General features: G+C 36.5%; 3 protein-coding genes across 4 annotated transcripts in view; all 3 read right to left on the bottom strand.

The window, feature by feature from the left end:
- Positions 1–40: 40 nt before the first annotated feature.
- LOC131709161 (myelin-associated glycoprotein-like) lies at positions 41–21,723 on the bottom strand. 2 transcript variants are annotated; one of them, XM_059011278.1, is made up of 11 exons: positions 21,196–21,723; positions 20,972–21,052; positions 20,522–20,602; positions 19,696–20,046; positions 18,829–19,134; positions 18,316–18,585; positions 4,112–4,381; positions 3,092–3,391; positions 2,616–2,715; positions 1,879–1,957; positions 41–1,755 (listed from the first exon to the last, which is right to left on the bottom strand). In XM_059011278.1, exons 2-11 carry the CDS (start codon positions 21,015–21,017, stop codon positions 1,387–1,389), a joined length of 2,172 nt encoding a protein of 723 aa, XP_058867261.1. In that variant the 5' UTR covers positions 21,018–21,052; positions 21,196–21,723; the 3' UTR covers positions 41–1,386. The 2 variants fall into 2 exon arrangements, with proteins under 2 accessions (XP_058867261.1, XP_058867262.1); XM_059011279.1 differs by lacking the exons at positions 18,316–18,585; positions 18,829–19,134; positions 19,696–20,046; ... (1 more) ...; positions 20,972–21,052; positions 21,196–21,723 and adding exons at positions 4,625–4,930; positions 5,494–5,844; positions 6,282–6,362; positions 6,506–6,734 and having other exon boundaries at positions 45–1,755.
- On the bottom strand, positions 8,929–13,124 carry LOC131709162 (sialoadhesin-like). Its single transcript, XM_059011280.1, has 6 exons — positions 12,833–13,124; positions 12,609–12,689; positions 11,766–12,113; positions 10,944–11,249; positions 10,205–10,474; positions 8,929–9,464 (listed from the first exon to the last, which is right to left on the bottom strand). Exons 2-6 carry the CDS (start codon positions 12,652–12,654, stop codon positions 9,355–9,357), a joined length of 1,080 nt encoding a protein of 359 aa, XP_058867263.1. The 5' UTR covers positions 12,655–12,689; positions 12,833–13,124; the 3' UTR covers positions 8,929–9,354.
- The window catches only part of LOC131696720 (B-cell receptor CD22-like), a 44,706-nt gene continuing 38,344 nt past the window's right edge, over positions 15,455–21,816 (bottom strand). The window contains exons 12-15 of the mRNA XM_059011274.1: positions 17,463–17,553; positions 17,342–17,351; positions 16,616–16,669; positions 15,455–16,059 (exon numbers count right to left, since the gene is read on the bottom strand). Of these exons, the coding sequence (XP_058867257.1) occupies positions 15,964–16,059; positions 16,616–16,669; positions 17,342–17,351; positions 17,463–17,553 (251 nt within the window). The 3' untranslated portion in view covers positions 15,455–15,963. The remainder of the gene's footprint in view (positions 16,060–16,615; positions 16,670–17,341; positions 17,352–17,462; positions 17,554–21,816) is intronic.

Here is a 21,816-nt window from a genome sequence, read left to right as displayed (position 1 = left end):
CTGAAACTGCCATAACAGTGTATTTATTTATCAAACAGAAAAATTAAACAAACAGCAAAATGTTTGACTTATATTGTAACACTTGAATGTATTTGTATTTGCTTGCGATTGTAAGTCGCCCTGGATAAGGGCGTCTGCTAAGAAATAAATAATAATAATAATAATAATAAAATAAATCAGCACAAGGGCCAAAGCTACAAAATAAACAAACGAGTACCTGTAGGGTTATCATAAACTAGTAGAAATCGTTTTACTCTCTTTGATTTTAAATCGCTTTTCCAGCAAAGATTAAAAGGACAGACCTCAAACCCGAGCTTTGAAACAGACCATAAGTGTAGAAAGTTGTCAGGATGTTAACAATGAAAATAAAAATGACAGGTACGTTATTTAAACAGTTGTGGCAACACGTGGGGAGCCCCAGTACTTTCTCTTTAATGTAAAGTGTTAATGAATCTACGAATATGTTATTACAGATTAAACCGAGAGACTAATCAACCCCATCTTAGTTTGTACAGCTAACAACGTCATAATTGTGAGCTGATGTTTCTTCACAGTGTTCTCTTTACAGCAGCAGACAAATTGTTTTTTTTTTTGGTTCATAGTCCTTCCCTGAAAATATGAGGCAATTTGACATTTCTTCATTAGGGGAAGTCATTGAGCAAAGGAAGTTTGAAATGCAAAAATAACTAGAGTAAAGAACACTCTTACCATTTAATAGATAAGCCTGGTCATTAACTCAGTTTTTGCTACAGTTTATGTTTCACTATGATGAAGCTGGTGCAACAGCAAATGTCAAAGTGAATACAATCATTGTAATGTAAACTGGCAAAAAATAAAATAAAACAAACAAGTGCAATGTTCCTTTGTATTTCTACTTCAAATAAAAGCCCCAAAATATTGAAAACAAGCATGCTCTATAGAAACACCTGCTTCTCTAACGCCTGACTTAATTATGATGACTATGGTACGTCCATAGCTTTAAACATGCATTCATAACCCATACCATGTTCAAACACATTTCTCAAAAAGATAACGCACAAAGAAGACATGTTCACGGCTTCAAATGCAGTCAAACCCACTTTATATCACTGCCGTTAACGTCAACCTGTGTGTGGAAATATCCGGACAGACTAGAAGGGGTGTCAACGAAGCCAGGCTCCTGATAATATCACTTTGGTTAGGATCACACTCCGCAATATGCTTAAAAACACGGGACACAGCAAATGTAACCTACAGTCACGGGTCTCCTGGAAACTTTGCATGGGATTCTAATCAAAGCCAAAGAGAGAGAGACGAGCGGATTGGCCAGCCGTTCCGATTTATCATCTCCATATTTAAGCTGGTGCTCCTGGTACCTTCTCTTTTGGGTAACTTCTCTCTGTAAGTTCATTCCGGTGATGTATGACAGCGTCTCACCTCTGCATAGTCAGATTCTTCTGTCGAGACACTCTTAGCTGCTGTGTTCTCCCTGTTCTTGGCAGGGCAGCCTTTCATCTCAGCGTATTCATTTTCCTCTATGGGGGGATCCGTGACTTCCCTCTCACTTCCTGCTGTCCCAGGACGCTTCACCTCAGAATATTCCGTGCTGTACTGTGAGGCGTGTTTAGTGCCGCTCTCCTGGTTGCCAGGTTTCAGTTTGGAGTAATCGATGGAGGCGTAGTGAAGGTTTTCTTCCTGGCCTCCCTGTTGGTGATCTTCAGTGGCTGCTGGTCTGTTAGCATAGATTGCATTCTCCTCCTCATCTTGAGGGGAGCTCTGCAAAACACAATTGAACTTGCCTTGTGAGTTCATAGATTCATAGGGAGAAATAGGTAAATTTATATATGGATGTATAGGGTAGTCAGATAAATGACTAATTCGGGTGCATTCTGTACATACCAAGTCAAGCCCATTGACCTCTGTTAGCGCTGCAGTGTCTTCCCTTTTGGGTCTGGCGGTTGACCTCGATTTCATTAACCTGGAGAGAAAATAAACAAAACAGGATTGTTATCTGAAAAGCTTTGTTAGACATGATCTGATCACTAGAGCCAGTCTAAATCTCAGGATAAAGGGATTCCTCGGAAATCCCGGGATTTGCAAGCTCCCCTGGAATTCACAGTCTTCCACAGATTCATCATAATCTGCTGCTAAACAGACTGTTAAAGAGACCTGAAATATATAACTTAGTTGTTTGGGTCTAGCTTTGTTAAATTAACAGATGTTTGGTCTTCTCCTAAAAGTAGATATGAAAACGTGGTCCATAAGAAGTCTCGTGTGATGTTTTTGTTTGACAGTTTCTATAAATTTTACTGACAAAAATGCTTGCTATATTAAATTGGAAGTGCTTAACCCATGTATTGGGGCAGCAGTGTGGAATAGTGGTTAGGGCTCTGGACTGTTGACCGGAGGGTCGTGGGTTCAATCCCAGGTGGGGGACATTGCTGCTGTACCCTTGAGCAAGGTACTTTACCTAGATTGCTCCAGTAAAAACCCAACTGTATAAATGGGTAATTGTATATAAAAATAATGTGATATCTTGTAACAATTGTAAGTCGCCCTGGATAAGGGCGTCTGTTAAGAAACAAATAATAATATGATTGTATTTGCTTGATTTACATTTTTAGAAGTTAACTTACTTTTTTACACATTTGGAAAAGCCAAACCCCAGCAGTAATACTGCAGCACAAGCAAACCCCCCGTAGACAGCGGACAGGAAATGGATCTGCTTTTCTGCACCTGTGAAAAAAACAACTTGACAATAAGCATGGCAGCTCATGGAAGAAAAGAAATGTCTCGATCACGGGACCCGAGAATATCTCACCTGCTGTGCACTGCCACTGCATACACACAACAGTAAGCACATGTTATAGTCTGGGCTGTATTTATTTCATGGCATTTCACAGTCTAAAACACAGGGATTTCAAGATATTTCACAATTAAAGCATTAACATTACTTCCATTTATCATGAAATATCTGGAGAATGGATTTCGAGGGAACAATGCAGGACAGTTAACGTAGGACATTGAGAATGTTTCAAAGGACTTTAGAATGCTTCAAAGCACATTTAGAATGTTTCTTGCCTTCCTTCTTTTCATTCAGAATGCTTCTTACCTTCCTTCTGTTCATGGAACACATGGAACTGGAAGCTTGCAGTGCCAATGCGGTTTTTACTCAGACACTGTATAGCCTCATTTTTAGCCAACGGCTTCAGCAGGATGAGTGTGCTTCTCATTGTGTGGTCTTCTAACTTTGAGTTACTGATGCTCCCTCTATCTGTGTTGTTTTCCAGTTTATTTCCAGCAATCCTCCATTCAGTGATCGGTGATGGACTCCCACGGCTCACACAAATGCAGGTAATGCTTTCGGTATCATCTTTTGAGCAACTGGATTCATGTGAAATCTGTGGCATGCCTGCAAATAGCAACACACAGATATGACGTATAGGCATCTAATGCACAGATGTCTTTTCATTTTTAGCCATACTGCAGGGTATCTTGGGTATGGAAGGCTAATATTAAAATGTGTTCTTTTTATCTTATATACGTCAACTGATAACCATACCCAATGAAATTAAAGATACAAATGTATCTTTAACTGTCCTGTTGAAATGTATTTTTGTTTACGATTGTGAGTCGCCCTGGGCGTCTGCTTTTACTGTGATTACCATACCATTTACAGCACTGATTTCTAATGTTATTGCTTTTACCATGGTTTACTATGCTGTTAATGCTTTTGCCATGGTATACCACAGTAAATTTGTATAAGGGTTATTTTTCTGATCATCCTTTTCTTCTACCTTGTCTGTTTATGAACACGTACAATGTTTTGGTCAGATATAACATCAAATAAAAAAAAAAGACATATAAATACTACACAAGGGCTTGCTGTGATTTCTCACGAACGTCTGCATGTTTGAGGTTTTAGGGATGTAGATGACAATGTCAAATTCACAAGCAGCTTTGCATGCTGATATAATGATATGTGTACAGTTTTACAATGTGCTAATCTGATAGTTAAGTGTTTTTCATTTACACTGTGAGGTATGCTGTATAATGCCATTTAATTTTAAAATGTGTTCTTGTTATCTTGTATACAGTAATAACCATACCCAATGAAATTGAAGATACATACATGCTACATTCAGCTGCACGGCTCTCGAGTTCTCTGCCCCATGCTTATTCCTCGCTTCACAGTAGTACAGTCCACTGTCACTCGGGTTAATGTCAGTAAAAGTGAGGTACTGTTCAGCACTTTTCTCTGTGATATTATCTCCCTTCACTTCAAACCAGGTGTAGCAGCTCACTGCTGGGTTTGCATTGCTGCTGCAGCTCAGTGTCACATGATCTCCTTCATGTATTTCACCAGAAGGGTTTATTAAAACCGATGTGTTCTTCGGTGAATCTGAAAGAGAAAACAGTTTGTTAGCCAACAACTTTAAAGATTACTACAGTAAAAGCAATCATTTTACAGTGCTAAAAGTAATAGTGTAGTTTACAATGCTTATACTGTGATTATAATGTATAAAATCTATTTATGGTATAAGATTAAAGCAATATATATATTAAAGATATTATTTGCAGATTTTATTTGCAGATATTATTTAGATTTGGAAGTTTATTATTCATTATTAAAGAATTGCCTTACAGAGAACATGAAGAGTCGAGACTTCTTCAGCACTTTTATTTCCAGACCCCACTGGATACTGTGCAGTGCATGTGATGGTCTTGTTGTGGTGCAGATGTGAGGCAGTGAACGTCAGAACAGAAGATACAGCCTTGGTCCCATCCAACTGCTCAACCTGCTCTATCTCCACACTCCCGTTCAGAGTGTCGCTCCACACCAGGGCTGGAGGATCTCTTGGGCACGGGGCTGGAGCAGTGCAGGCTAAACTCGTGGGAGCTCCCTCCTTCACTGCACTCGATGGGCTGATCGCTGGTCTGTCCGGAGAGTCTAGGGAACAAAGGAAACGTTTCACTCCCTGTCAGAGGAATACAGACCCAGGTGAAAACCCCTCACTTGTAAAGAGTGTTTATTTTTGTGATTTATTTTGCCTTATCTTATTTTGTAGTGGTATTTGTTCTCTTTCACCCACAGTATGCAAGTGCTTAATTGTATCAGAAAAGGGCGAGGGGGTTAGGGTTATATCATGCAAAAGGATTTACACATTAAGTACATTGTAACTATGCATAATCACATTGTAATTATGTGTAAGTATTTAGAGAATCTCAATGGAAAGCATTACCCAAAATACTTACAGATTATGACTATTTAGTCAGTAATACAAAAAAAAAAATGTTTCAATTCTAGAATCTGAATAAACACTTGGAAAAAGCTGTTGGGTTATCTGAGATACAGAGGGTTGCTTTTGCAAAATTGAAACCCTCAACCCGAAATATACTGTATATGTGTCTGTAATAGCCCCCCATAAATCCTGACCTTCATGGAACTCAAATGCATGGCCCTCTGAAGCGCTGGTCAATATGAAAATGTATTGAGAACCACCTGGTACTTACCTGCAACTTCAAGCAAAACACTCCGATAAAAGGTGAAATTAGGAGGTTCTGCTCTGAAGAAATAACTTTTTGAATCACTGGTTTTTAAATGATGTATTATTGTGGTGCAATTCTTGTTTGTCACTTTACCAAGTAGCTCTGCTTTCAGGGTATTCTCGCTATAATGTCTACTGGAGTCAAATACAATATCTCTGAAATAATGAGAAGTCATCCAAATTCCTCTGGCCGGTTCCACCATTACACTCTCCAACCTCTCTTCAATTGTGAATGTACATGGAATCAGCACACAGGAGCCTCTCAAGGCTTTAATACGCTGAGGCATGAAGGCTTCAAATGTATTGCAAATTATACCTAGAAAAGAGAAAACTGATTTTTTTAGCAATACTGTACAGTAACTTACATAATAAGATATTACAGTTTTGAGTGACATATTTTATTTAATCATTTTATTTTTCCTAGTTTTTAAGCAATACTAACAGCATTACTCTTCTATTTACTTTAAACCCCTGTCATTTTGGATGGATAGCATTGTGTTGTATCTAACTGTATTGTGAATGGAACATGCATTGGGATTCCAAATCATGTTAGCAATCATCAAACATCACAAAGGCTCTCATTTACAGTATGCCACAGCTGTGCCCCTCGCTAGTATAATAAACCTTCACTGTTATATTCTTGTACATGGGATGCACCCTGCAGATATCACTTCAAAAGACAGATAATTGCTATAAATCCTATAATGTACAGGATAACATTGTATCAATATATTTGATTTTTTTAATACATACCTTGAAAAAGGCAGGAAATCAGAAGCAACTTTTCCGTAGCAATCATGTTCTTGTGTGTCTTTAGATAACCAAACTGGAAATCTGTAAAAGCACAAGTCTAGTCAGGAATCTACAGTAAAACTACATCGTAACCAATGTGTGATCTTTCATTGGTCAAAAACATATCTTTAAAGTAAACATGCTTTCAATCAAACATCACATTTAAAGAATATTATTGAACATACCTCTCTACTTGAACTGAACAGACTGTCCTTCACTGATGTCCGTTTCACACTGTTGGTCAAACTCCCTATTTCTAAAACTGAAAAGCAGAAGCAGCAGTATTTCCGATTTCAACACAAAATAGCATCAGCCACAGAAGCTTTTTTTACCTATTTATGAGCTACTGAAAAATCAAACTAAAACCGTTCTGCAAACACCAGATCGATATTTAGGGATCTCTAGGATCAATCATATCATCGCAATATGGGGTTCCATTTGTTTAAAGGCACTTAAGCATGTGACTAATAATTAACAAATAATATCAGGATGATTTATATATATATATATATATATATATATATATATATATATATATATATATATATATATATATATATATATGCACTATTAACATACAATTATTAATGTGTTAGTGAGGTAGTTGTTATCCGTTAAGATTAAACTAAAGCATGTCTCAAATATTAACCCATTAAATGCAAAATAAATTTTTTCTTTGACAAACTCACAAGCTGTGTTCATGTCATTTGATCCATTACACTTAGACAAATTTGACTGATTTAGCCACATTCAGCTTTTGTTTTGATAACAGAAAGGCCAGTTTACTTTTTGGTGTGTACATAGTAGGGACAAAATATCCCTGAATAAAGAAAATGTCAATATTTAAGATTTTTTTTACAGTGTAAAATTAATTTAAATGCAACTTCACCTGAAATATATATATATATATTTATTTTTTTTGGAGGGGGGGGGGGGGGGGGGGGTTGGTAAACTCTCCAGGTGATAAGGATTTATGAGAGCCAGTAATCACACCAGTAAAAATGCTCACTGCTCCAGTATTTCCATGTGTAAATGTCTGCTCCAACACCAAGATGAGAAAGAAGTTTCATTATTTATTTGAAATGAAAACTGAGAAAGACATCACCCCTCAAGAAATATAAAATACATTGGAATATATTGTAAAATATGTGTTAAAAAGTGCAGTGTATTGTAGATGACTTATCTACCGTATTGAACACCTTACTGATGAATCAATATATGTAGCAGGTCATGATTGCTAAATATATTCAAATACATTCATCAATATATTATTCAAAAACATAAGCTTTCTTTTTGGTTTTACAATATTGTGAAATAAAAAATAATAAAAAATACTGTGTGAAATACATTTTGACTGGAGATGCACATTTTTATATCTGTGCTTTAAAACAGAATTGCATTATTTTGCCATAAATGAAGCTCCAGTTCAATAAAGCATCTTAAAGCTAAGCAAACAGTGAAGGACTAAAGAGTAGCATTACTGTTCACAAAATGAAGGCAGTACATTTTAACAGCCGCCAGCATTATCAATTAGAGCAAAGATTTCCATCCTGGTTACTTCTTGCATATTTCTTCATAGTCTGAGGAAACAGCTGATGTGTTCAGTGCAGTATAAGTGCCCTCAGCGTCTTCCTTTGAGTTCTGACCGGCCTGAATTCAAAAACCCAACAACATACAACACAGTTAAAACTTCAAGTTCAGTGTCAAAGCATCTGTCCTTATTCATTGTCGTTGCTCCTTTCAATGTGTAACATGCAGCAGCAGAAGCAGTCAGTGTAGTGGAACAATACTTTAGTGTAGGGCTACCATATGACAGGAAGGTTCAGGCTTATCAACACCCACCCCAATGCATTCTGGTAAGTGTAGTTCTACTGTGAAAGGTACCTGAGACAGGTAAAGTGTACCAGAATGCATTGGGGTGTAAGTTGAAAGGCCTGAACTGTTCCAAACTGTCCTAGTGCAAATGGAGTCATATGGTAACCCTACTTTAGTGGATTCCTGATAAATAATCACCTACAAATACACAGCTATAGATAATTATACAAAACAGACAATACATGAAGGATTCATGTTAGATAACATAAAGTATCCCTTAATGGGCATACTGTACAGAGTTTGAATGTTTGTTATTCATAAAATGATTCATGTCTAATATTGAGGGGTTCCCAGTATATTCTCTACTATCATGTTACTCTGTGTTACTCACGTTTGAGAGCTGGATTGCCCCAAAGGGGTTATTTTCTCTGCCACGATGCTCAGCCTATAGAAACAATCCAACCCAAGATTTCAAAACCATTTCAACACCATTTTATTTGCAATCTATTTGTTTTTATTTGAGTTTAATCACTAAAATACAGCTATGGGCAAAAGTTTTGCAGCGCCCAATAGAATGATCTAATTTTGCTTCATGAAGTCGAATGAAACCTGCTGAATAATGTTACGTTAACATATTGAACTACATACCGCTTTGCAGTTTGCCATATACTCAACGGAAAACTGACAAAAATGTGACATTTCAAAATCTAACATAAAATACTACTGCACTACTATTATGGCTTCCAGTGGAGTTTTTGCAATATCATTTTGTAGTTTATTTGATTACATGATGTTAAATAAAAGATCTAAATTATGTTCATGTAGTTTTTTTTTTTTTTAATGATGTCTCAATCCTAAAATTCTAGGTGATGCTAAACTTTTGGCCATAGCTGTAATTGGCAAGTAACTGTGCTGTAAGCTTTACAATACTACAGAATCACTGGCTGTTCCTCATCACAAAATGTAATGCAAATATTACTTAAGAGTCTATAAAGGGGTTCACAGTATAGAGACAGCTGCTGTCCTAGTATTTTAACAGTTCATATATTCTAATAGAACATAGAACCAGTTCCACAGTATTAAGCAAGACTGAGCAAATGAAAAAATCCAGACTTACCTTTCTATTTCTTTACACACACATGAAATGAAAAATGAAAATATATGTTAACAGTACACTGACAACTACATATGTGAAGTAACAACCACACATACTTTATGTTTAGCTTTCAAAGACATACCTTTTCATTATGAATACAACAACCAAAATGGTGGCTAACATCTGAACAGCCGCTGTTCCCATGACAACATAAATACATGGAGTTGCAGGAGCTGAAAGGACAGAAAGGTTTAACGCAACAAACATGGTAACTAAACAGGAAATAGCAAACTGAGGTTCTAGGATTGACCAATTTCATAAAGGGGCTGATTGAGATTCAAGTTCAGTTTCTTTGTTTTTAGTCCAGGATTCAGTAAACCAGTCTATAAACTGGAACCTCTTTCTCGCAGTGTGGATTGTGGTGCAATGTATGGCAATTGAGATCGTGACTGTGGAAAAGGTAAAATACATGCAGTAAGATTAAACTCCTTCTGGGGGATGAATTTAGCGAGGTACGGGTTTTCAAACTCCTCTTCAATCCATTCTTGGATAAAGCCACCCTGGAGCTTTTGCATTGTCCTGAGTTTTACAGGACAGGTTGCTATTGCCCTCTATAGCATGCTCCAAGCATGCTCAATGGGGTTCAGGTCAGGAGAGCTCGCTGGCTGGCCAAACCATTCTCTTGATTGCTTCCTTTTCAAGATAAGCAGTGATGATCTTTCCTCGATGTTCGCAGGTTTTCTCATCAACCAAAAAATTGGCCTGACTGCACCAGCATAATGTCTCACTGTCGGATGGAGTGTCTCATCTCGGTGCTCTCTGCACCAGGAACAATATGCTATCCTGATAATTAAGCGTTTTTCATTAATACTTTGAGGGTATTCTGTATAATGCAATTTAATCTTAAAATATATTCTTCTTGTCTTGTATACCTCAAGTAATAACCATAGCCAATGAAATTAAAGATACATACATGCTACATTCAGCTGCACAGCTGTCGAGTTCTCTGCCCCATGCTCATTCCTTGCTTCACAGTAGTACAGTCCACTGTCACTCGGGTTAATGTCAGTAAAAGTGAGGTACTGTTCAGCACTTTTCTCGTTGATATTATCTCCCTTCACTTCAAACCAGGTGTAGCGGCTCACTGCTGGGTTTGCATTGCTGCTGCAGCTCAGTGTCACATGATCTCCTTCATGTATTTCACCAGAAGGGTTTATTAACACCAACGTGTTCTTTGGTGAATCTGAAAGAGAAAACAGTTCTTGTTAAGAAACAACTTTAAAAGGGCTTTTTACAGTGGTAAAGGTAATATTGCAGTTTACAATGCTTTTGATGTGATTAAAATGTATACATTATTTCACCCTTTTTATTTTTCTTAGTTGTTGTATCATATTTTATAACAGTACTATATATATAATCTATGTATGGTATACAATTGAAACAATGTATATTAAAGATACAGTCATTTGCAGATTATACTGGCTATTAGTTCAATAAAATTTCATGCAAAGTGGTTGCTCCAGTGCCCATGTTTCTGTTAATGCGCAGTGTAATTTATTAAATTATTACTGCACTACGAGGAATGGCAAATGTGAGAAATTTTAAATATTTAAAAATAGTGTTGTTATTTAATGAATTATTTGTTGAGGGGCAATGGAAGTTCACAGATTAGATTGGGAAGTTTATTATTCATTATTGAAGAATTGCCTTACAGAGAACACAAAGTGTCGAGACTTCTCCAGCGCTTTTAGTTTCAGACCCCACTGGATACTGCGCAGTGCATGTGATGTCCTTGTTGTGGTGCAGATGTGAGGCAGTGAATGTCAGAACAGAGGATACAGCCTTGGTCCCATCCTGCTGCTCAACCTGCTCTATCTCCACACTCCCGTTCAGAGTGTCGCTCCACACCAGGGCTGGAGGATCTCTTGGGCACGGGGCTGGAGCAGTGCAGGCTAAACTCGTGGGAGCTCCCTCCTTCACTGCACTCGATGGGCTGATCGCTGGTCTGTCCGGAGAGTCTAGGGAACAAAGGAAACGTTTCACTACCTGTCAGAGGAATACAGAACCTGGTGAAAACCCCTCACTTGTAAATAGTGTTTATTTGCAAAAGGATGTACACATTAAGTACATTGTAACTATGCATAATAACATTGTAATTATGTGTACATACACATGCATTTACTAAGTAACTACTTTGTATATACACAGTAGTAATTAGAGACACTTAATGGAAAGTTTTACCCAAAATGCTTACAGATTATGACGTACCTTACTAGCAGTGTTTAGTCAGTGGTCTCAACAAAACTCTGAATGGAGCTACAGTATGATAAAAAAAAAACTTCTAGAATCCAAGCTGTGGGCTTATCTGAGAGACAGAGGGTTGTTTTTGTAAAACTGAAACCCTCAACCTGAAATATACTGTATATGTGTCTGTAATAGACCCCCATCAATCCTGCTCTTCATGGAACTCAAATGCATGGCCCTCTGAAGCGCTGGTCAATATGAAAATGTATTGAGAACCAACTGGTACTTACCTACAACTTCAAGCAAAACACTCTGAGGAAAGATGAAATTAGGAGGTTCTGCTCTGAAGAAATAACGTTTTGTATCACTTGTTTTTAAATGATTTATTATTGTGGTGCAATTCTTGTTAGTCACTTTACCAAGTAGCTCTGCTTTCAGGGTATTGCCATAATATCTACTGGAGTCAAATACAATATCTCTGAAATTATAAGAAGTCATCCAAATTCCTCTGGCCGGTTCCACCATTGCACTCTCCAACCTCTCTTCAATTGTGAATGTACATGGAATCAGCACACAGGAGCCGCTCAAGGCTTTAATACTCTGAGGCATGAAGGCTTTAAATTCATTGCAAATTATACCTAGAAAAGAGAAAACTGTTTTTTTTAGCAATACTGTACAGTCACTTATATAATAAGATATTACAGTTTTGGGTGACATATTTTATTCAACCATTTTATTTTTCCTAGTTTTTAAGCAATGCTAACAGCATTACTCTTCTACTTACATTAAACCCCCGTCATTTTGGATGGCTAGCATTGTGTTGTATCTAACTGTATTGTGAATGGGACATGCATTGGGATTCAAAATCATGTTAGCAATCATCAAACATCACAAAGGCTCTCATTTACAGTATGCCACAGCTGTGCCCCTCGCTAGTATAATAAACCTTCACTGTTATATTCTTGTACATGGGATGTGCCCTGCAGATATCACTTCAAAAGACAAATAATTGCTATAAAACCTATAATGTACAGGATAATATTTTATCAGTATAGTTGAATATCCCCACCCCACCCCAATATATATATATATATATATATATATATAAAATATTTAAAATGGTTAATACATACCTTGAAAAAGGCAGGAAATCAGAAGCAACTTTTCCATAGCAATCATGTTCTTGTGTGTCTTTAGAGAACCAAACTTTAAATCTGTGAAAGCACAAGTCTAGTCAGGAATCTACAGTTAAACTACATCGTAACCAATGTGTGATCTTTCATTGATCAAAAACATATTTTTAAAGTAAACATGCTTTCAATCAAACATCACATTTAAAGAATGTTATTGAACATACCTCTCTAGTTGAACTGAACAGACTGTCCTTCACTGATGGCTGTTTCACACTGTTGGTCAAACTCCCTATTTCTAAAACTGAAAAGCAGAAGCAGCAGTATTTCCGTTTTTCAACACAAAATAGCATCAACCACAGAAGCTGTTTTTTGTCACTGCTTTTAAAGTAGTCACCTATTTATGAGCTACTGAAAAATCAAACTAAAACTGTTCTGCAAACACCAGATCGCTATTTAGGGATCTCTAGGATCAATCATATCATTGCAATATGGGGTTCCATTTGTTTAAAGGCACTTAAGCATGTGACTAGTAATTAATAAATGATATCAGGTTTATTTTTATTTGTTATATATATATATATATATATATATATATATATATATATATATATATATATACAGACGTGCTCAAATTTGTTGGTACTCTGAAATAACTTGAAACTGACAAAAGTAATTGGCATCCACCATTGTTTATTCCATATTTAATAGAAATCAGACTTTGCTTTTGATTTTTTATTCAACATAATATTGTAAATAATAAAACAAATGAAAATGGCATGGACAAAAATGATGGGACCCCTAACCTAATATTCTGTTGCACAACCTTTAGAGGCAACCACTGCAATCAAACGTTTTCTGTAGCTCTCAATGAGACTTCTGCACCTGTTAACAGGTAGTTTGGCACACTCTTCCTGAGCAAACTGCTCCAGCTGTCTCAGGTTTGATGGGTGCCTTCTCCAGACTGTAAGTTTCAGCTCTTTCCATAGATGTTCGATAGGATTCAGATCAGGACTCATAGAAGGCCACTTCAGAATAGTCCAATGTTTTGTTCTTATCCATTCTTGGGTGCTTTTAGCTGTGTGTTTTGGGTCATTATCCTGTTGGAGGACCCATGACCTGTGACTGAGACAGAGCTTTCTGACACTGGGCAGTACGTTTCACTCCAGAATGCCTTGATAGTCTTGAGATTTCATTGTGCCCTGCACAGATTCAAGGCACCCTGTGCCAGGCGCAGCAAAGCAGCCCCAAAACATAACCGAGCCTCCTCCATGTTTCACTGTAGGTATGGTGTTCTTTTCTTTGAAAGCTTCATTTTTTCGTCTGTGAAAATAGAGCTGATGTGACTTGCCAAAAAGCTCCAGTTTTGACTCATCTGTCCAAAGGACATTCTCCCAGAAGGATTGTGGCTTGTCAATATGCATTTTAGCAAATTCCAGTCTGGCTTTTTTATGTTTTTCTGTCAAAAGTGGAGTCCTCCTGGGTCTTCTTCCATGGAGCCCACTTTCGCTCAAAAAGCGACGGATGGTGCGATCAGAAACTGACGTACCTTCACCTTGGAGTTCAGCTTGTATCTCTTTGGCAGTTATCCTTGGTTCTTTTTCTACCATTCGCACTATCCTTCTGTTCAATCTGGGGTCGATTTTCCTCTTGCGGCCGCGCCCAGGGAGGTTGGCTACAGTTCCATGGACCTTAAACTTCTTAATAATATTTGCAACTGTTGCTACAGGAACATCAAGCTGCTTGGAGATGGTCTTGTAGCCTTTACCTTTACCATGCTTGCCTATTATTTTCTTTCGGATCTCCTCAGACAACTCTCTCCTTTGCTTTCTCTGGTCCATGTTCAGTGTGGTGCACACAATGATACCAAACAGCACAGTGACTACTTTTCTCCATTTAAATAGGCTGAATGACTGATTACAAGATTGGAGACATGTGTGATACTAATTAAAGAAACTAATTAGTTTGAAATATCACTATAATCCAATTATTTATTATCTTTTCTAAGGGGTACCAACAAATGTGTCCAGGCCATTTTAGAATATCTTTGTAGAATAAGCAATAATTCATCTCTTTTCACAGCTTCTTTGCTTTATTCTATGACATACCAAAGGCATGCAAGTATACATGATAAAATAGCTTTTAATTTCATCACTTTTCAGGAGGAATGAAGCATTATTTCAATGAGCTGTAAGGGTACCAACAAATTTGAGCACGTCTGTATATATATATATATATATATATATATATATATATATATATATAGAGAGAGAGAGAGAGAGAGAGAGAGAGAGAGAGAGAGAGAGAGAGAGAGAGAGAGATAGATAGATAGATAGATATATATATATATATATATATATATATATATATATATATATATATATATATATATATATGCACTATTAACATACAATTATTAATGTGTTAGTGAGGTAGTTGTTATCCGTTAAGATTGAACTAAAGCATGTCTCAAATATTAACCCATTAAATGCAAACTACATTTTTTCTTTGACAAACTCACAAGCTGTGTTCATGTCATTTGATCCATTACACTTAGACAAATTTGACTGATTTAGCCACATTCAGCTTTTGTTTTGATAACAAAAAGGCCAGTTTACTTTTTGGTGTGTACATATTAGGGACAAAATATCCCTGAATAAAGAAAATGTCAATATTTAAGATTTTTTTTCAGTGTAGAATTCATTTAAATCCAACTTGGCCATGGAATACATTTTTTTTTTTTTTGGGGGGGGGGGGGGGGGTTGGTAAAATCTCCAGGTGATAAGGATTAAAGGATTTAAGTTTATGAGAGCCAGTAATCACACCAGTAAAAAGCTCACTGCTCCAGTATTTCCATGTGTAAATGTCTGCTCCAACACCAAGACGAGAAAGAAGTTTCATTATTTATTTGAAATTAAAACTGAGAAAGACATCACCCCTCAAGAAACATAAAATACATTGGAATATATTGTAAAATATGTGTTTAAAAAGTGCAGTGTATTGTAGATGACTAATCTACCGTATTGAACACTTTACAGATGATACAATATATGTAGCAGGTCATGATTGCTAAATATATTCAAATCTTTTTTTTTGGTTTTACAATATTGTGAAATAAAAAAAAAACAATAAAAAATACTGTGTGAAATACATTTTGACTGGAGATGCACATTTTTATATCTGTGCTTTAAAACAGAATTGCATTCTTTTGCCATAAATGAAGCTCCAGTTCAATAAAGCCTCTTAAAGCTAAGCAAACGGTGAAGGACTAAAGAGCAGCATTACTGTTCACAAAATGAAGGCAGTGAAATGTAACAGCCGCCAGCATTATCAATTAGAGCAAAGATTTCCATCCTGGTTACTTCTTGCATATTTCTTCATAGTCTGAGGAAACAGCTGATGTGTTCAGTGCAGTATAAGTGCCCTCAGCGTCTTCCTTTGAGTTCTGACCGGTCTGAATTAAAAAACCCAACAACATACAACACAGTTAAAACTTCAAGTTCAGTGTCAAAGCATCTGTCCTTATTCATTGTCGTTGCTCCTTTCAATGTGAAACATGCAGCAGCAGAAGCAGTCAGTGTAGCGGAACAATACTTTAGTGTAGGGCTACCATATGACAGGAAGGTTCAGGCTTTTTAACACCCACCCCAATGCATGCTGGTAAGTGTAGTTCTACTGTGAAAGGTACCTGAGACAGGTAAAGTGTACCAGAATGCATTGGGGTGTGAGTTGAAAGGCCTGAACTGTTCCAAACTGTCCCAGTGTAAATGGAGTCATATGGTAACCCTACTTTAGTGGAATCCTGATAAATAATCACCTACAAATACACAGCTATAGATAATTATACAAAACAGACAATACATGAAGGATTCATGTTAGATAACATAAAGTATCCCTTAATGGGCATACTGTACAGAGTTTTAATGTTTGTTCTTCATTAAATGATTCAAGTCTAATATTGAGGGGTTCCCAGTATATTCTCTACTATCATGTTACTCTGTGTTACTCACGTTTGAGAGCTGGAGATCCCCAAAGGGGTTATTTTCTCTGCCACGATGCTCAGCCTATAGAAACAATCCAACCCAAGATTTCAAAACCGTTTCAACACCATTTTATTTGCAATCTATTCGTTTTATTTGAGTTTAATCACTAAAATACAGCTATGGGCAAAAGTTTTGCAGCGCCCAATAGAATGATCTAATTTTGCTTCATGAAGTCGAATGAAACCTGCTGAATAATGTTACGTAAACATATTGAACTACATACCGCTTTGCAGTTTGCCATATACTCAACAGAAAACTGACAAAAATGTGACATTTCAAAATCTAACATAAAATACTACTGTACTACTATTATGGCTTCCAGTGGAGTTTTTGCAATATCATTTTGTAGTTTATTTGATTACATGATGTTAAATAAAAGATCTAAATTATGTTCATGTAGTTTTTTTTTATTTTAATGATGTCTCAATCCTAAAATTCTAGGTGATGCTAAACTTTTGGCCATAGCTGTAATTGGCAAGTAACTGTGCTGTAAGCTTTACAATACTACAGAATCACTGGCTGTTCCTCATCACAAAATGTAATGCAAATATTACTTAAGAGTCTATAAAGGGGTTCACAGTATAGAGACAGCTGCTGTCCTAGTATTTTAACAGTTCATATATTCTAATAGAACATAGAACCAGTTCCACAGTATTAAGCAAGACTGAGCAAATGAAAAAAATCCAGACTTACCTTTCTCTTTCTTTACACACACATGAAATGAAAAATGAAAATATATGTTAACAGTACACTGACAACTACATATGTGAAGTAACAACCACACATACTTTATGTTTAGCGTTCAAAGACATACCTTTTCATTATGAATACAACAACCAAAATGGTGGCTAACATCTGAACAGCCGCTGTTCCCATGACAACATAAATACATGGAGTTGCAGGAGCTGAAAGGACAGAAAGGTTTAACGCAACAAACATGTGTAGCTTTTTCAAACATACACGTAACTAAACAGGAAATAGCAAACTGAGGTTCTAGGATTGACCAATTTCATCCAGGGGCTGATTGAGATTCAAGTTCAGTTTCTCTGTTTTTAGTCCAGGATTCAGTAAACCAGTCTATAAACTGGAACCTCTTTCTCGCAGTGTGGATTGTGGTGCAATGTATGGCAATTGAGATCGTGACTGTGGAAAAGGTAAAATACATGCAGTAAGATTAAACTCCTTCTGGGGGATGAATTTAGCGAGGTACGGGTTTTCAAACTCCTCTTCAATCCATTCTTGGATAAAGCCACCCTGGAGCTCTTGCATTGTCCTGAGTTTTACAGGACAGGTTGCTATTGCCCTCTATAGCATGCTCCAAGCATGCTCAATGGGGTTCAGGTCAGGAGAGCTCGCTGGCTGGCCAAACCATTCTCTTGATTGCTTCCTTTTCAAGATAAGCAGTGATGATCTTTCCTCGATGTTCGCAGGTTTTCTCATCAACCAAAAAATTGGCCTGACTGCACCAGCATAATGTCTCACTGTCGGATGGAGTGTCTCATCTCGGTGCTCTCTGCACCAGGAACAATATGCTATCCTGATAATTAAGCGTTTTTCATTAATACTTTGAGGATATTCTGTATAATGCAATTTAATCTTAAAATATATTCTTCTTGTCTTGTATACCTCAAGTAATAACCATACCAAATGAAATTAAAGATACATACATGCTACATTCAGCTGCACGGCTGTCGAGTTCTCTGCCCCATGCTCATTCCTTGCTTCACAGTAGTACAGTCCACTGTCACTCGGGTTAATGTCAGTAAAAGTGAGGTACTGTTCAGCACTTTTCTCGTTGATATTATCTCCCTTCACTTCAAACCAGGTGTAGCGGCTCACTGCTGGGTTTGCATTGCTGCTACAGCTCAGTGTCACATGATCTCCTTCATGTATTTCACCAGAAGGGTTTATTAACACCAACGTGTTCTTTGGTGAATCTGAAAGAGAAAACAGTTTGTTAGCCAACAACTTTAAAGATTACTACAGTAAAAGCAATCATTTTACAGTGCTAAAAGTAATAGTGTAGTTTACAATGCTTATACTGTGATTATAATGTATAAAATCTATTTATGGTATAAGATTAAAGCAATATATATATTAAAGATATTATTTGCAGATTTTATTTGCAGATATTATTTAGATTTGGAAGTTTATTATTCATTATTAAGGAATTGCCTTACAGAGAACATGAAGAGTCGAGACTTCTTCAGCACTTTTAGTTTCAGACTCCACTGGATACTGCGCAGTGCATGTGATGTCCTTGTTGTGGTGCAGATGTGAGGCAGTGAACGTCAGAACAGAAGATACAGCCTTGGTCCCATCCTGCTGCTCAACCTGCTCTATCTCCACACTCCCGTTCAGAGTGTCGCTCCACACCAGGGCTGGAGGATCTCTTGGGCACGGGGCTGGAGCAGTGCAGGCTAAACTCGTGGGAGCTCCCTCCTTCACTGCACTCGATGGGTTGATCACAGGTCTGTCCGGAGAGTCTAGGGAACAAAGGAAACGTTTCACTACCTGTCAGAGGAATACAGAACGGGGTGGAAACCCCTCACTTGTAAATAGTGTTTATTTTTGTGATTTATTTTGCCTTATCTTATTTTGTAGTGGTATTTGTTCTCTTTCACCCACAGTATGCAAGTGCTTAATTGTATCAGACAAGGGCGAGGGGGTTAGGGTTATATCATGCAAAAGGATTTACACATTAAGTACATTGTAACTATGCATAATCACATTATAATTATGTGTAAGTATTTAGAGAATCTCAATGGAAAGCATTACCCAAAATACTTACAGATTATGACTATTTAGTCAGTAATACAAAAAAAAATGTTTCAATTCTAGAATCTGAATAAACACTTGGAAAAAGCTGTTGGGTTATCTGAGAGACAGAGGGTTGTTTTTGTTAAACTAAAACCATCAACCCGAAATATACTGTATATGTGTCTGTAATAGCCCCCCATAAATCCTGACCTTCATGGAACTCAAATGTATAGCCCTGTGAAGTGCTGGTCAATATGAAAATGTATTGAGAACCACCTGGTACTTACCTGCAACTTCAAGCAAAACACTCCGATAAAAAGTGAAATTAGGAGGTTCTGCTCTGAAGAAATAACGTTTTGAATCACTTGTTTTTAAATGATGTATTATTGTGGTGCAATTCTTGTTAGTCACGTTACCAAGTAGCTCTGCTTTCAGGGTATTCTCGCTATAATGTCTACTGGAGTCAAATACAATATCTCTGAAATTATAAGAAGTCATCCAAATTCCTCTGGCCGGTTCCACCATATCGTTCTCATAACTCTTTGGAATTGTGAATGTACATGGAATCAGCACACAGGAGCCGCTCAAGGCTTTAATACGCTGAGGCATGAAGGCTTCAAATGTATTGCAAATTATACCTAGAAAAGAGAAAACTGATTTTTTTAGCAATACTGTACAGTCACTTACATAATAAGATATTACAGTTTTGAGTGACATATTTTATTTAATCATTTTATTTTTCCTAGTTTTTAAGCAATACTAACAGCATTACTATTCTATTTACATTAAACCCCCGTCATTTTGCATGGCTAGCATTGTGTTGTATCTAACTGTATTGTGAATGGGACATGCATTGAGATTCCAAATCATGTTAGCAATCATCAAACATCACAGAGGCTCTCATTTACAGTATGCCACAGCTGTGCCCCTCGCTAGTATAATAAACCTTCACTGTTATATTCTTGTACATGGGATGCACCCTGCAGATACCACTTCAAAAGACAAATAATTGCTATAAAACCTATAATGTATATATATATATATATATATATATATATATATATATATATATATATATATATATATATAATATTTAAAATGGTTAATACATACCTTGAAAAAGGCAGGAAATCAGAAGCAACTTTTCCGTAGCAATCATGTTCTTGTGTTTCTTTAGAGAACCAAACTTTAAATCTGTGAAAGCACAAGACTAGTCAGGAATCTACAGTTAAACTACATCGTAACCAATGTGTGATCTTTCTTTGGTCAAAAACATATCTGTATTGTGAATGGGACATGCATTGAGATTCCAAATCATGTTAGCAATCATCAAACATCACAGAGGCTCTCATTTACAGTATGCCACAGCTGTGCCCCTCGCTAGTATAATAAACCTTCACTGTTATATTCTTGTACATGGGATGCACCCTGCAGATACCACTTCAAAAGACAAATAATTGCTATAAAACCTATAATGTATATATATATATATATATATATATATATATATATATATATATATATATATATATATATATAATATTTAAAATGGTTAATAAATACCTTGAAAAAGGCAGGAAATCAGAAGCAACTTTTCCGTAGCAATCATGTTCTTGTGTTTCTTTAGAGAACCAAACTTTAAATCTGTGAAAGCACAAGACTAGTCAGGAATCTACAGTTAAACTACATCGTAACCAATGTGTGATCTTTCTTTGGTCAAAAACATATCTTTAAAGTAAACATGCTTTCAATCAAACATCACATTTAAAGAATATTCTTGAACATACCTCTCTAGTTGAACTGAACAGACTGTCCTTCACTGATGGCTGTTTCACACTGTTGGTCAAACTCCCTATTTCTAAAACTGAAAAGCAGAAGCAGCAGTATTTCCGATTTCAACACAAAATAGCATCAGCCACAGAAGCATTTTTTACCTATTTATGAGCTACTGAAAAATCAAACTAAAACCGTTCTGCAAACACCAGATCGATATTTAGGGATCTCTAGGATCAATCATATCATCGCAATATGGGGTTCCATTTGTTTAAAAGCACTTAAGCATGTGACTAATAATTAACAAATAATATCAGGATGATTTATATATATATATATATATATATATATATATGCACTATTAACATACAATTATTAATGTGTTAGTGAGGTAGTTGTTATCCGTTAAGATTAAACTAAAGCATGTCTCAAATATTAACCCATTAAATGCAAAATACATTTTTTCTTTGACAAACTCACAAGCTGTGTTCATGTCATTTGATCCATTACACTTAGACAAATTTGACTGATTTAGCCACATTCAGCTTTTGTTTTGATAACAGAAAGGCCAGTTTACTTTTTGGTGTGTACATAGTAGCTACAAAATATCCCTGAATAAAGAAAATGTCAATATT

This window comes from Acipenser ruthenus, chromosome 41 (genome assembly GCF_902713425.1).
Source record: "Acipenser ruthenus chromosome 41, fAciRut3.2 maternal haplotype, whole genome shotgun sequence".
Classification (NCBI taxonomy): domain Eukaryota; kingdom Metazoa; phylum Chordata; class Actinopteri; order Acipenseriformes; family Acipenseridae; genus Acipenser; species Acipenser ruthenus.
This window is presented reverse-complemented; position numbering and strand designations above follow the sequence as displayed.

Bases quoted from the DNA above. Each gene is read 5' to 3' on its own strand.
- LOC131709162 (XM_059011280.1), bottom strand. From the start codon at position 12,654: ATGATTGCTATGGAAAAGTTGCTTCTGATTTCCTGCCTTTTTCAAG. The intron at 12,114-12,608 runs GTATGTATTAAC...TCTCTTTTCTAG, and splicing joins GATTTCCTGCCTTTTTCAAG to GTATAATTTGCAATGAATTT. The intron at 9,465-10,204 runs GTATGTATCTTT...CTGTCCTTTCAG, and splicing joins TGTGCAGCTGAATGTAGCAT to CTCCTGCAACTCCATGTATT.
- LOC131709161 (XM_059011278.1), bottom strand. From the start codon at position 21,017: ATGATTGCTACGGAAAAGTTGCTTCTGATTTCCTGCCTTTTTCAAG. The intron at 3,392-4,111 runs GTATGTATCTTC...TGCTATTTGCAG, and splicing joins CGTGCAGCTGAATGTAGCAT to GCATGCCACAGATTTCACAT. The intron at 1,756-1,878 runs GTATGTACAGAA...TGTGTTTTGCAG, and splicing joins AGGTCAATGGGCTTGACTTG to AGCTCCCCTCAAGATGAGGA.